Genomic DNA, 12,318 nt, shown 5'->3' with positions numbered 1-12,318 from the left:
AAGGGAACCTACAAGATACTGCTAAAGAGGCCTTGCCACTGTCAAGTTAAGGTTGTTTGCCCCTCTACAAAGGTATTAACATTAAGATAATTGGGAGCTTTCTGGAGGAATGTCACACTAGTCCCACCCAGGCGTGGGAGTTGGGGGGGGAAGGTTGTAGAGTGTCAGCTCCTGTGTCTTCAGCCAGGCTTCTGCTCCCTCATCGATCAGCCCAGTTTGAAGGGAAGGAAAACCGCTCTGCAGGATGGCATGGCTGCCTGGTCTGCACCGGCCCCGCTGAGAGCTGCGAGGCGGCCCAGACAGCCCAGCCTTGTGGTTCCAGGCCACATGCCACCACGCTGGAGCCCAAGGGCGACCAGGTCTGGAAGCTGCTGGTTCTGTGACCATGGCAGAACCCTCATCCTGACACTGGGGAGAGGGGCTCAGGCAATGATGCTGGCTCAACTCCTGGCCCATTCCCCCACCTACCCAGAAGTTTGTTCATTTGCTTATAATCGCTGTACCCAACCTGGGGCTTGAACTCATGACCCCAAGATCCAGAGTCACATGCTCTGTGGACTAAGCCAGCCGGGCACCCCTGTTGGCCAGGTTCTGTATAGGAGGAACTGGGGCATGGGGTGTGGGGGGGACATGCCACCCCCCCCACCACCACAAGGAACTGGTAGAGGCAGGCAGTCTCCCTGCTCCCAGAGGTCCCTTTCGTGCAGAGCAGAGGAGTTCAGGGAAACTCAGTTGGCCTGGGAGGAGGTCTCCAGGAGCCCCTCCTCTCTTGGATTCCAAAGAGGACATGTCTTGCAAGACCCACCAGGCTCTACTCCCCCAGAGGGCATTGATTATTATTTTATTTTATTAAATATTTTTATTTATTTATTTGACAGAGAGCGAGACAAGAGAGGGAACATGAGCAGGGGCAGAGAGAAAGGGAGAAGCAGGCTTCCTGAAGAGCAGGGAGCCAGACGCGGGGCTAAATCCCCGGACCCTGGGATCAATCCCCGGACCCTGGGATCATGACCTGAGCCAAAGGCAGATGCTCAACAACCAATCCACCCAGGCGCCCCAGAGGGCAATGTTTAACCCAGCCCAGCATACTCATTTATCATAAGTGATGGGACCTGGGATGAGGGCCAGGCAACCCGGGAGACTGACCATCCCCTGGCTCCTTTTTGCTTCCTGCTCCCTGTTCCAGGGCCCCTACCTCCCTGGGAAGCAGCCCCTAGACCTGAGCCAATGTTCAGGATGACTTAGTATGAAAACGTCCCACGGGCTCCCCCCAAACCACAGGGCGCTGTCACCTGATGTGTGGAGGGTGGGAGCCTGGCCAATTTCGGTCTCCAGGAGAGCCAGCACTAGGTGGGACCTAGTGTGGGACCTGTGGGACCCAGGGTGGCGCTCCTCCACCCACCCCCCAGCCTTAGTTTCCTCATCTGTAAAATGGGGGTCGTTATTTGCACCTGAGCCCTTTTGGGTGGATAATCCCCATCTCAGGGGGAAGCACATCTCTAGAGGAGAGCCCAGGAGGATGGAGTGTACACGCTAGGAGCTACCCCGAGCCTCAGGCAATCTCCAGGCTCTCCCAGGGCCAGCCAGAGAAACGGCTTTGGAAGTCTGGCTGTGACGGAGCGCCCTCTGCTGGACGTCGGAGAAAGTGTCTCTTGGACCTCCTTTCTCTGGTCCTCTTGGTTCAGCGCCACAGATTCTGGACAGACCCGCTGAACTCCCACAATACTCCAGGACTGGGAGGGACTACAACCTGGCAGAGGAAAGTCCTGGGGCGGAGAGGAAAGGAAACCACCGTATCTGGGCTCGGAGTCAAACAATCTTGTGTTCAAACCCCAGCTCCATCCCTGTGTGCCCCTGGATCAGTTAGGAGAGAACTCTCTGAACCTCAGTTGCCTCAACATCATGTTGCATGAATACTCTTATCTACCCCATGGGGCTGTTGCAAGGATTAGCTGAGATAAGGTGGAGAAATGCCCAGTTCCTAGCACACAGTAGTGAAGTAGGAAAGACGTTAGAGTTTGAAGCCAACGGACAAGAATTCTTGAGATGTCTTTAGTGCAAAAAAGGTGTTTTTTTGTTTTTTTTTTAAAGATTTTACTTTTTTATTTGACAGACAGAGATCATAAGTAGGCAGAGAGGCAGGCAGAGAGAGAGGAGGAAGCAGGCTCCCCGTTGAGCAGAGAGCCTGAAGCAGGGCTTGATCCCAGGACCCTGGGATCCTGACCTGAGCTGAAGGCAAAGGCTTAACCCACTGAGCCACCCAGGTGCCCCCAAAACGGTGGTTTTATTAAAGCACAGCAACAGGACCTGGGGGCAGAAAGACCTGCACCGGAGTCATAAAAAGTGGCCCACTATATACTTTCTAGTTGGTAGGGGGTTAGGGAAAGCTTAAGTCTCTAAGGAACTTGGAAGCAAGGTTTCCAGGACCTTGAGGGTGCTAGCTATTATTAGGAAAAAGGTCATTTTACTGTCTAGTAAAACCTTAGTCATGAGACCCTCCAGATGTATACCGGTGGGCCATATGCTTGGGGATGATTGCCAACACATATCTTGGGGGTTTAGAGATAAAAGATATTTTTTTTCTTTCTTTCTTTCTTTTTTTTTTTTTTAAAGATTTTATTTATTTATTTGAGAGAGAGACAGTGAGAGAGAGAGCATGAGAGGCGAGAAGGTCAGAGGGAGAAGCAGACTCCCCGTGGAGCTGGGAGCCTGATGCAGAACTCTGGGGACGGTGACCTGAGCCGAAGGCAGTTGCTTAACCAACTGAGCCACCCAGGCGCCCAAGATAAAAGAAATTTCTAAAGGAATTTTTGTATGTTAAAGTAGACTTATAGGTGGGGGAAAGAGTTGGGCTAAGATTTTGTCCTTAGCAAAGTATTAACATTGAGTCCCTAGGAACTGTCACTCTGCCTGTTCCAAGGACTTGTCAATGGGCTGTACCTAGTCAGCAAATTTAGTAATTTTTTTCTTGTGCCTTTATCTTCCACATCAAGTAGATGCTCAATAAACAAAAAAGTGATTCAAGGTGAAACCAATTCAAAGAATTATTATTAAGATTTATTAATTTATTTGACAGAGATGCCCGTGTGCCCAAGTAGGGGGAGGGGCAGAGAGCCAGGGACAGAAGCAGATTCCTGACTGGGCAGGGGTCTGACCCAGGGCTCAACTGGGGCTCCCTCTCATGACCCTGAGATCATGACCTGAGCCCAAACCAAGAGTCAGACACTTGACAGACTGAGCCACCCAGGCGCCCCCAAAGAGTGGTGGGTGTTTCAGACCAGGAGCTGCAGTGTCTTTCTGGAGTCTGGAGTCTGGGTGTGGTCCCAGTCCCTTGGCTCCTCTCCTGGGGCAAGGGGATCTGAAATCCCCTGGGAAGTGTGAAGCAATGGTCCCTGCCTGAGGTGGAGGGCTTCACACTGCACTGGGTGGGGGCTTTTGCACAGGAGGCCTCCCGGAGCGCTCTGCCACACCCACCCCGGGGGGGAGGGCAGGCAGGCAGCGAGGGCTAGGTGGGCTACAAGGCCAACCAACCGCCCAGAGCTCCCCGATCTCCCTAGCCTGGAAGCTCAGCGAGGGCAGCAGCCGGAGAACGGCTCCATACACCGCTTACCTACTGGGCGACTTCCCCGCCTGAGCCTCCCTTTCCTCACCTGTATAACGGGCTTGGAAACAGCACCAGGAGGGTCAGTTGGCTGGCTCGGGGCAGCACGACACTCTTGATCTCTAGATGGTAAGTTCAAGCCCCACCTTGGGTGTAGAGATAGCTAAAAAAAAAATAAAATCTTTAAAACAAAAGAAAGAGGGCCGCCTGGGTGGCTCAGTAGGTTAAGCCTCTGCCTTCAGCTCAGGTCATGATCTCAGGGTCGTAGGATCGAGCCCTACATGGGACTCCCCGCTCAGCGGGGAGCCCGCTTCTGCCTCTCCCTCTGCTTCTCCCCCAGCTCCTGCCTGCACACTCCCTCTTTCTTTCTTGCTCACACTTTCTCAAATAAATAAATAAATACCTTAAAAAAAAAAATAAAAAGAGAGAGAGGAAGGAAGGGAGGGGAGGAGGGAAGGCACAAGCACCGACCTCACAGGGCCCTTGTGAGGATTCACTGGAATAATCCACGGGAGACCCTGAGAACATTCCTCAGCACAGGAGGAGACAGACTAGTCCTGTAACCCCTGACAAGTTGCCTCCACTTTCTGAGAGAACAGGTAGGTCCCTTCTCTGGGTGCCTGGCACACAGTAGGTGCTCAATACATGTATACTTACTTATCTCCTGGCCCCAGTCACTTGTCCAAGGAGAAGGGGGGGGTGCTTTAAGAGTCTGATAATCTTCAGATATTCCTACTCTCAGCCCGTTCTGGGGTCACTTCCTCTGGTGGCCCTCCGGCAGCCTCCTGGGCTCCCCGCGGGAGAGGTACCAACCCCTGCACAGTAATGATCACCAGCTCTGCCAGACTGGCCAGTCTTTCAAGGCGAGGGCAGCCGTCCCGCCGCAGCGCCGCTGCAGGGATGAAAATTGAGAGTGGGGCGTTCAGGCATACGATCCCAGTTACTAAGATTCCCCTTCAGGTGGTGGTTTACTGAATGCCTTCACACACCCGCGCTCATCTCCCGTAAAGGTTGTGTTATTATGACACCCCCAGGCCACACCGGGGGAAACGGAGGCACAGAGAGGGGAGATGGCTTGTGTAGCAAACACAAGTGTGGCACGTGTTACTTACACACAATGTTACACAACTCACGTGTCCTCCTCATCCTGGTTCTCACAGTGTGGTCCGTGGGCCAGGAGTTCCAACATCCCCTGACAGCTTGTTAGCGTTGCAGATTACGGGGTTCACTGTAGACCCGCGGAATCAGAAACTCTAGGGTGGGGCTGAGCGGTCTGGGTTTCAGCAAGCCCTCCAGGGGATCCTGATAAACGCCGAAGTTTGAAAACCATTGTCTTGCACAACCCTACCAAAGTCACTATAATTATCCCTATTTTACAAATAGGGTAATTGTGGCCAAGCGAAGGCAATCAGTGCAGAACCACAGCTGTAATTGGGAGTACCAGGATTCTCATCCAGGGAGTGTGGCGCCAGAAATGGGTTCATGGAGACCACTAACGATTTGACATCAGAATCAGAAGTACGATCAACAATATTTGGCCATTTGCTAATTCCGTATGGAGCGGCTACAGCGTGCCCAGGCACCGTGCTAAACTCTGGGACGTCTCTTTCTCCGTTGCTGGCCTAGGAGGGGTACTGGGGTTAGGAATCACCGAGGAGGGGTAGGTATCTGATTGTTACACTCAGAAAGTAGGCACCGGGAGGCGGGCTCCGCGGCCCCTTTAAAAGGCGGGGCCTGAGCAACGGAACTGAGGAGCGTAAGTACGACACGTGCCCGAGAGGCTAAGAAGGATACACCCGGAAGTCTCTGAGGCGTGCTGGAACCGCGCCGCCGGAGGCCTCGCCGCTATGGGCCGCAACAAGAAGAAGAAGCGAGATGGCGACGACCGGCGGCCGCGGCTCGTTCTCAGCTTTGATGAAGAGAAGCGGCGGTGAGTGTCAAGGCTGGAGCGGATTTCCTTGGGGCCGCTGGCCGGGGCGGGCGGCTGATGCTCACGCAGAGGTCCCTTCCGGCCCCTCCCTCCCGGCGTGGCCCGGCTCCCCTCCGGCATCCCCCTCCCCTGCGGAATGGAAGCGGCCGCGCTCGGCCCCCGCGCCCAGGGGATGGAATCGCCCGCCCCACCCTCCCTTTGCTCCGTCCGCGCTCGGGCTGGCCTGGCTCCTGCTGCGTGCGCAGCGGGAGGGCGGGGTTGGGGACCCGGAGCTGAGGCGTCGACGTCCCGGACCCAGCCCGGCGGCGCCCCACGCGGTAGACTCAGCTGTTGTTGATGAATGAGGAGGGAGTGAGACGAGCGTCGCTTAAGTTGATTTATGCCCGCATCACACGTGCCCCGAGTTCCTTCGGTGTGTGGGTGCCAGATCTCAGGACGCCCGAGCTGCACCCCTAAGCCTCAGCGTCCGGTCCATCAGATGTTTCCCGCTCAGAGCGCCACTTTGCCATGTGGTAGTCAGCGAAAAGCCTCGTGTTGGGGCCCCAGAACCTTTGGAAATGGTGCGGCCAGCACTAGAGAGATGAGGAGCCCCGATCAGATAGGGGAAGGGAATGCGGGGTGCGATGGGTCGGGGGGCAGGTGTCCTGGGGAAATGGGGTGCCAGTCCAGTGGAAAGTTTGTGGACGACGGGGTGAGGGTGTGCTTTTTTTTTTTTTTTAATTTTATTTATTTATTTGACACAGAGAGATCACAAGTAGGCAGAGAGGCAGGCAGAGGTAGAGGGGGAAGCGGCTCCCCGCTGAGCAGAGAGCCTGATGCGGGGCTCCATCCCAGGACCCTGAGATCATCCATGACCCGAGCAGAAGGCAGAGGCTTTAACCCACTGAGCCACCTAGGCGCCCCGTGTGAGGGTGCCCTTAAGAGCCTACTAGAAGTGGCTTAATTGACTGGGTCAAGGAATCTGGCAACATAGAAGGGGCCCCACCTGTCCTGCTCACGTACCTGGCCCTGTTACCTGAGGCTGAGAGCCCTGGAGGGAGGTGGGTGGAAGAGGCAGCATCTCCCTCTTTCTCCTGACCTTACACTCTCTATGACTTTCGGCAAACAGCCTTGCTTCTCTGTGCCTCAGTGGCCCCATGCGTGAAACGGGGATCGGTTACCTACCACATAGGTTGTTGTGAGGAATACTTGAGGTAAGACACACACTTTTTTAAAAAAATTTATTTGAGAGAGAGAGCGAGCACACAGAAGCAGCACGGGTGGGGGTGAGGACGAGCAGAGGGAGAGAGAGAAGCCGACTCCTTGCTGAGCAGGGAGCCCGATATGGGACTTGATCCCAGGACCCTGGGACCTTGACCTGCCCAAAGGCAGACGCTTAAACGACTGAGGCATCCAGGCACCCCTGTGTACATTTTTGTAGCGTACGGTATTAGGGGTTTTTCTCTTCCTGGCATGAGCCTTTCTTTCCTTGTGTCTCCTCCTGACTCTTCATGCTTCTCTCCTGCAGGGAGTACCTGACTGGCTTCCATAAGAGGAAGGTAGAGCGGAAGAAGGCAGCCATTGAGGAGATCAAGCACCGGCTCAAGGAGGAGCAGAAGAAGCTCCGGGAGGAGGTGCAAAGGGGGGGGAAGGGTGCGGGAATGGGGGTAGGGAGGGAGAGAGAGTGTGTGTATAAAATCTGACTCATAAGGGGTTTGCATCCTTGGATGGCCTTAATAGGAGCATCTGCAGGAATGAGGGAAGGCGTGGGGAACAGTCTGTATAGGTAGAATCATGTTGGGCCCTGGTCTGGGGAAGGTTGAGGATGGAATCTTCTGGTGTTTCACCAGGAGTCAGTCCGTCATGGTCTCACTCACCCTGGAGACGAGCAGCGCTCCTGCCTGGGGTTGGCAGGAGAGGCCACACTCAACTGTGTTCCCTTCCCTTTTGGTTTCAGCGGCATCAGGAATACTTGAAGATGCTGGCAGAGAGAGAGGAGGCCCTGGGTAAGTCCCCTGACCTTGGGGGTCAGGCCAACAGGCCTAGGCTTATTTATTCTTTTGTTGGGTGGAAGCGGAGAGGTGTGGGGGCTGGTCAGAAGCTAACTTCCCTAGCTCTAGGGGTCTTGGTGGTGAGGCAAGGGCCAGGGGTGGTCTTCACTGACCTCTAAAAGTGAGTGGATCAGACAGACACAGGGAGGACCAGCCTCTTGGTGAAGTGACCCTGAACAGAAAGCCCAGTTCCGGAGGCCTGGACGGACTAGGGATAGAGGGGAGGGGGCAGCAGCAGCTGCTGGGGTCACACCAGGTTTTTCCTAGATGAGAACCAGATGGTCTGAGGTCTCCCCGAAGCATCAAGGGAGGAGTTGAATCATTTACATTTGTCTGCAGGCCGGACTCTGGAGCTGGTGACTTCCTGGACAGTCTCCCATAGAGGAGAGGGGCCACTGCACTCTAGGGCTGGGCAGGGGGTGAGAGTCCGGTTACGTGCGCTCTGAGGCTGAGACCCGGTTCTGTGCCCACCTTGCGCAGAGGAGGCAGATGAACTGGACAGGCTGGTGACGGCAAAGACAGAGTCGGTGCAGTATGACCACCCCAACCACACAGTCACCGTGACCACCATCAGCGACCTAGACCTCTCGGGGGCCCGCCTGCTGGGACTGCCTCCACTGGAGGTGGGTATAACTTCCAGCCCTCGGGAAGATGGGTCCCAGGTGCAGACGGCCTGTCGGCAGTGCTGAGTGCTGCTCCCGTTACGGGGATTCCAGTGCAGGGGCTCTTTCCCTCCTGGGCACTCCCTGACCCTGGGGCTTGTCGAAGCCGGTTCTATGACTCAGCGGCTTTGGGCACATGGGCAGGTATCTTCGCCAGTAAGTTGGGAGGTGGTGCAGCAGTGGAGTTCTGGGTGATAACACCTGTCTCGTGGCATTGCTGAGAGTGTAAAAGTGGTCCATCCAAGGGAAGCACTGGTGATAGTGGTGTGTGGTGGTCACTCTAGTACGTGGGCACAGCAGTAACATGGCCCAGCCACGCACACGAACGGTGAGTTTGCAGCTGTGAATAGGGAGAGACTCACAAATTGCAACCAACATTTATTTACTTAAGTAGGCAGAGAGAGAGGGAGGAAGCAGGCTCCCCACAGAGCAGAGAGCCTGATGTGAGGCTCGATCCCAGGACCCTGAGATCATGACCTGAGTCGAAGGCAGAGGTTTTAACCCACTGAGCCACCCAGGTGCCCCTGCAACCAACATTTAAAAAAGAAAAAAAGGATCCCCCTTTTATTTATTTATTTTTTAAGATTTTATTTATTTATTTGATAGGGAGAAACACAGCGAGAGAGGGAACACCGGAGGCAGAGTGGGAGAGGGAAAAACAGGCTTCCTGGCAAGCAGGGAGCCCAATGCGGGGCTCAATCCCCGGACCCTGGGATCATGACCTGCGCCGAAGGCAGACGCTTAACTGACTATGCCACCCAGGTGCCCCAGGATCCCCTTTTTAAAAGCGCTCGGTGGGCCCTGATTGGGAGTCACGGAGCCTTCCAGAAAGGGCAGAGGAAAGCACTGCTTTCAGGTGAAGCAGCAGCGTGTTGTGTTGTTTTGCTTGAGTTGGTGTGACCCGGTGTTCCCCCTCGGTGGCGGGGACGAGCTGCTGGGGAGCATGAGCGAGGGAGAGGCTTTGGGAGCGCGAGGGAAATGTTAACACAGTCAGCACTGCCTAATAAGCTCTCAAAACAGCAACAACAACAACAAAAAAAGTAAAAGGTCTTAAAAGTTAAAAAGAAAAAAGGAAAGAAATAGAGCAGAATGTCACTAAAATAATCAGAAAGCCTCCCAGTGAAGTACTGTCTCTCGAAACGGGAGAGAGCAGCGTTGGAGCAGCGTCCATCTGGGTGGGGTGGGCCCTTCAGTCCCTGTCCATCCCCAGTCCACGGCAGAGCACGTCTCCTGCCACGGGGGAGCCCGGAGCCAGTGCTTCTGGCGTCCCTACTGCGCTCCCGCTCCTTCTCTATCTCACACTCATTCTTCTGAGTCCTCCTGGCCTCTGCAGCGGACGTGCGGACGCTCACAGCTGAAGGAAGGGCACGAGGCTGGGAAACTCGGCTCTTCCTGCGTCATCTCTGCTGCAGGGCTGTGTGTGGCTTGTCCACCGTGGTCTTCTCTGAGCCCTGAGCCAGGCCTCCAGGCAGCAGGACGTGCCCCTCCCTGGCAGAGCCGGGACAGCTGGTGTCAGGTCCTTTGATCTACCGCTCTGTGTGACAGTCCTTGTTCTCTGCTTCTTTAGCAAGGGACTGGCCACAGGCCCGAGGAAGAGGTGTCCTCCACGGAAAAGCCGACCAGAGCCTTACCCCGGAAATCCAGAGATCCCCTCCTGTCCCAGCGGTGAGCCCTGGCCTGTCCTCCCCTAGGCTTCTGCTTCCTCGTGCCTGACAGTGGTGACGGGGCCGGTGGAGCCACCTCTGGCTGGCCGGTGGCGGGTGGCATGGGGCAGCGACTCTGCTCTGCCTGTCGAGTGTCCCTCCTCCCCAACAGTGGCCATCCATGGGTGTCCTTAGTGCCTGTGGTAAGGGCGCTTTTTATGAGCCGAGGAACTGGCAGGCCCTCTGGGATCCGAGCGGCCGCCTTTGGCATGGGTTTGGTGTTCCCGGCATTCCAGGCCTGTATGACTTCCTCCGCGAGTCAGGCGGTCCGTCGTCCTCCCCGGCCAACCTTCCCCGCACGCCCCGAGAGTAAATGCGGCCCCAGCCTCACCAGCCTCGCACCTCCTACAGGATCTCCGCTCTCACGGCGTCACTGCACGCACACAGCCGCAAGAAGACCAAGAGGAAACGTCCCCGACGGGCCCCGGACTCCACCAAGAAGCCCCCAAGTGCCACCCGTACAAGCAAGACCCAGCGCCGCCGGCTGACAGGCATGGCCCGGCACGGCGCAGAGTGAGCCCCGAGAACCAGGCTGTGCCCAGCCCGGGCTGAAAGCTTGGCTGTCCCAGGAACCCAGCCCCGAGGGGGCGATTCTGCGGCCCAGGCCTGGGAGGCCAGCACCTGTGGCCCGGAGCTGGGACTCGGGAGGGGGCAGGCAGCTGAGAGGTGGCTCTCGGCGGGAGGAGCCTTCAGAGCCGAATCGTGGGCATCTTCCCTTCTGTGTCCGCACGGAGCCGTCATCAGATTTGTGAAGCTGAGCGCGCTCTTGGTCTTGTTTGTCCCTGACCCTGACGCCAGGGGCCGGCTTCTGAGGTGGATGAAATGGTCAGGCGAGGGGGTCCACCCTCACGGTCCAGCAGTGTCCGTGTGGGTGTGAGAAAGTGGTAGAATCCAGTCACCCCACCGCTGCGAGAAGCCGCTGCTGGGCCGGGGGCAGGGGGCGCGGTGCCAGACTCCACCTTTTACTGGCTGCGACTCTGGGTTTGTCCCTTCCTGGCCTCACTGTCTCTTCAGCCGGAACTGAAGTGGTGGGAGCAGGTGAGTTCCAGGAGTTCTCACTGGTCCCCACCCAGCTGGGGACCAGTGAGAGACAGGAAGGTGACAGGAGAAGCTACATGTCCCACCTGGCCCCGGGGTGGGGGTGGGGCTGCTGGCAGGAGGGGAGCTGAAGTCCCAAACCGGGCTTCTTTCTGCTCAGCCCAGCAGGGCTGCCGTTGGGGAGGCTCAGGAACAGGGGCTCCGTAGGCTGTGTCTCGGGGGGACTGGCACTCTCCCGTGTCACCATCCAGACCCGACATCTGGTGCCTGTGTGAAGGCCACACCTGGACATGGGAACGTGAAGCTCAGGGCGTATGGGTGGGAGACACTGTGACCTGGCCCTTTGGCTCTTCCACTGGCTCTTCCTGCTAGTTTCCCTCTTCTTGGGGTGGGGTGACTCGCTCTGCTGGGCTGCATCCATCCTGGGCAGAGGCTGGGGCCTGCTAGCAAGCTCGCCCGGTGCTTCTAGTGCTCAACCCGGGGTGGGGAATGTGAGCCTTGCCCTCACCCGCTCCCCGGGAGCAAAATACATCCTGGGCCCAAGGGATTAGTGCACAGGGGTGGGCGTGGGTTTGAATCCTCATTCTGCCACTTGGCCTCTGTGTGGGCACTTTGCTGTGCTGACCTCTCTGGGCATATCCCCACAAGTAAGAAGTCAAGACACCCCCCTCCTAGGGCTGCCCCAAGGCTGCCAGGAGCCCTGAGCATGAGCCACCTCCTGCAGCCCCTGGCATCCCAGCCTCTGCTGACCCCTGCGATGGCTGACCCACAGCTCTTCTCCCATCCCCAGTGCCACAGGGTCATGTACCATTTAGATCTACACGTTGTGATGTTTAAAAATATTAAATTCTCATTCGCGCTCTTCTGTGTGCACCGTCAATTCTCACAACAGCCCAAGGAGACTGAGTCTGCGATTTTGTCCATCTTGCGATCGGAAGTGGCAGAATCAGAGCCCTCTGGAGGACTTGCCTTTTCTCCCCGGAGCCTCTCTCTCCGTGCTCCACATCAGGATTCTTTCCTCGCCGCTCTCCCATCTGGTGGGCCTCCTGGCCTTGGGGCTTCTAGGAGCAGTGTAAAGAAGGATTCAGTTTAGCTGTATACAATAGAAAACAAATTTTAAAAACAACAGGCTTATATCAGAGGTTAATAGGGAAATAACTAGCCTGGAGCTGGGGGCATGGGGACTTGGGAGGCTGGGATGGCAGGCTTTTAGCTCTTTGTTTTGTGCCATTTTCAACCTGTGGCTTCCACCTCATGGTCCAAGATGGCTGCTTGAGCTCCAGCCGTCATACTTGCCTTTCAGCCAGCAGGAAGGAGGAAGGGTTGAAGAACATGTCCCTCCCTCCTTTAAAGA

The 12,318-nt window shown here is 56.3% G+C and overlaps 1 protein-coding gene across 6 annotated transcripts; it reads left to right on the top strand.

Moving 5' to 3' along the window:
- The first annotated feature begins 5,384 nt into the window (after nt 1-5,384).
- NOL12 (nucleolar protein 12) lies at nt 5,385-11,826 on the top strand. Of its 6 annotated transcripts, none has more exons than XM_059402044.1 (7): nt 5,599-5,848; nt 6,640-6,724; nt 7,039-7,144; nt 7,468-7,516; nt 8,042-8,184; nt 9,791-9,888; nt 10,278-11,826. In XM_059402044.1, exons 1-7 carry the CDS (start codon nt 5,668-5,670, stop codon nt 10,441-10,443), a joined length of 828 nt encoding a protein of 275 aa, XP_059258027.1. In that variant the 5' UTR covers nt 5,599-5,667; the 3' UTR covers nt 10,444-11,826. The 6 variants fall into 6 exon arrangements, with proteins under 6 accessions (XP_059258031.1, XP_059258027.1, XP_059258032.1 ...); XM_059402046.1 differs by having other exon boundaries at nt 5,794-5,943; XM_059402047.1 differs by lacking the exon at nt 10,278-11,826 and adding an exon at nt 10,163-10,271 and having other exon boundaries at nt 5,842-6,091.
- The last annotated feature ends 492 nt before the right edge of the window (nt 11,827-12,318 follow it).

Source organism: Mustela nigripes, chromosome 6 (genome assembly GCF_022355385.1).
Source record: "Mustela nigripes isolate SB6536 chromosome 6, MUSNIG.SB6536, whole genome shotgun sequence".
NCBI classification, from domain to species: Eukaryota; Metazoa; Chordata; class Mammalia; order Carnivora; family Mustelidae; genus Mustela; species Mustela nigripes.
The sequence above is the reverse complement of the archived record's forward strand: the minus strand, read 5'-3'. Positions and strand labels throughout refer to the sequence as shown.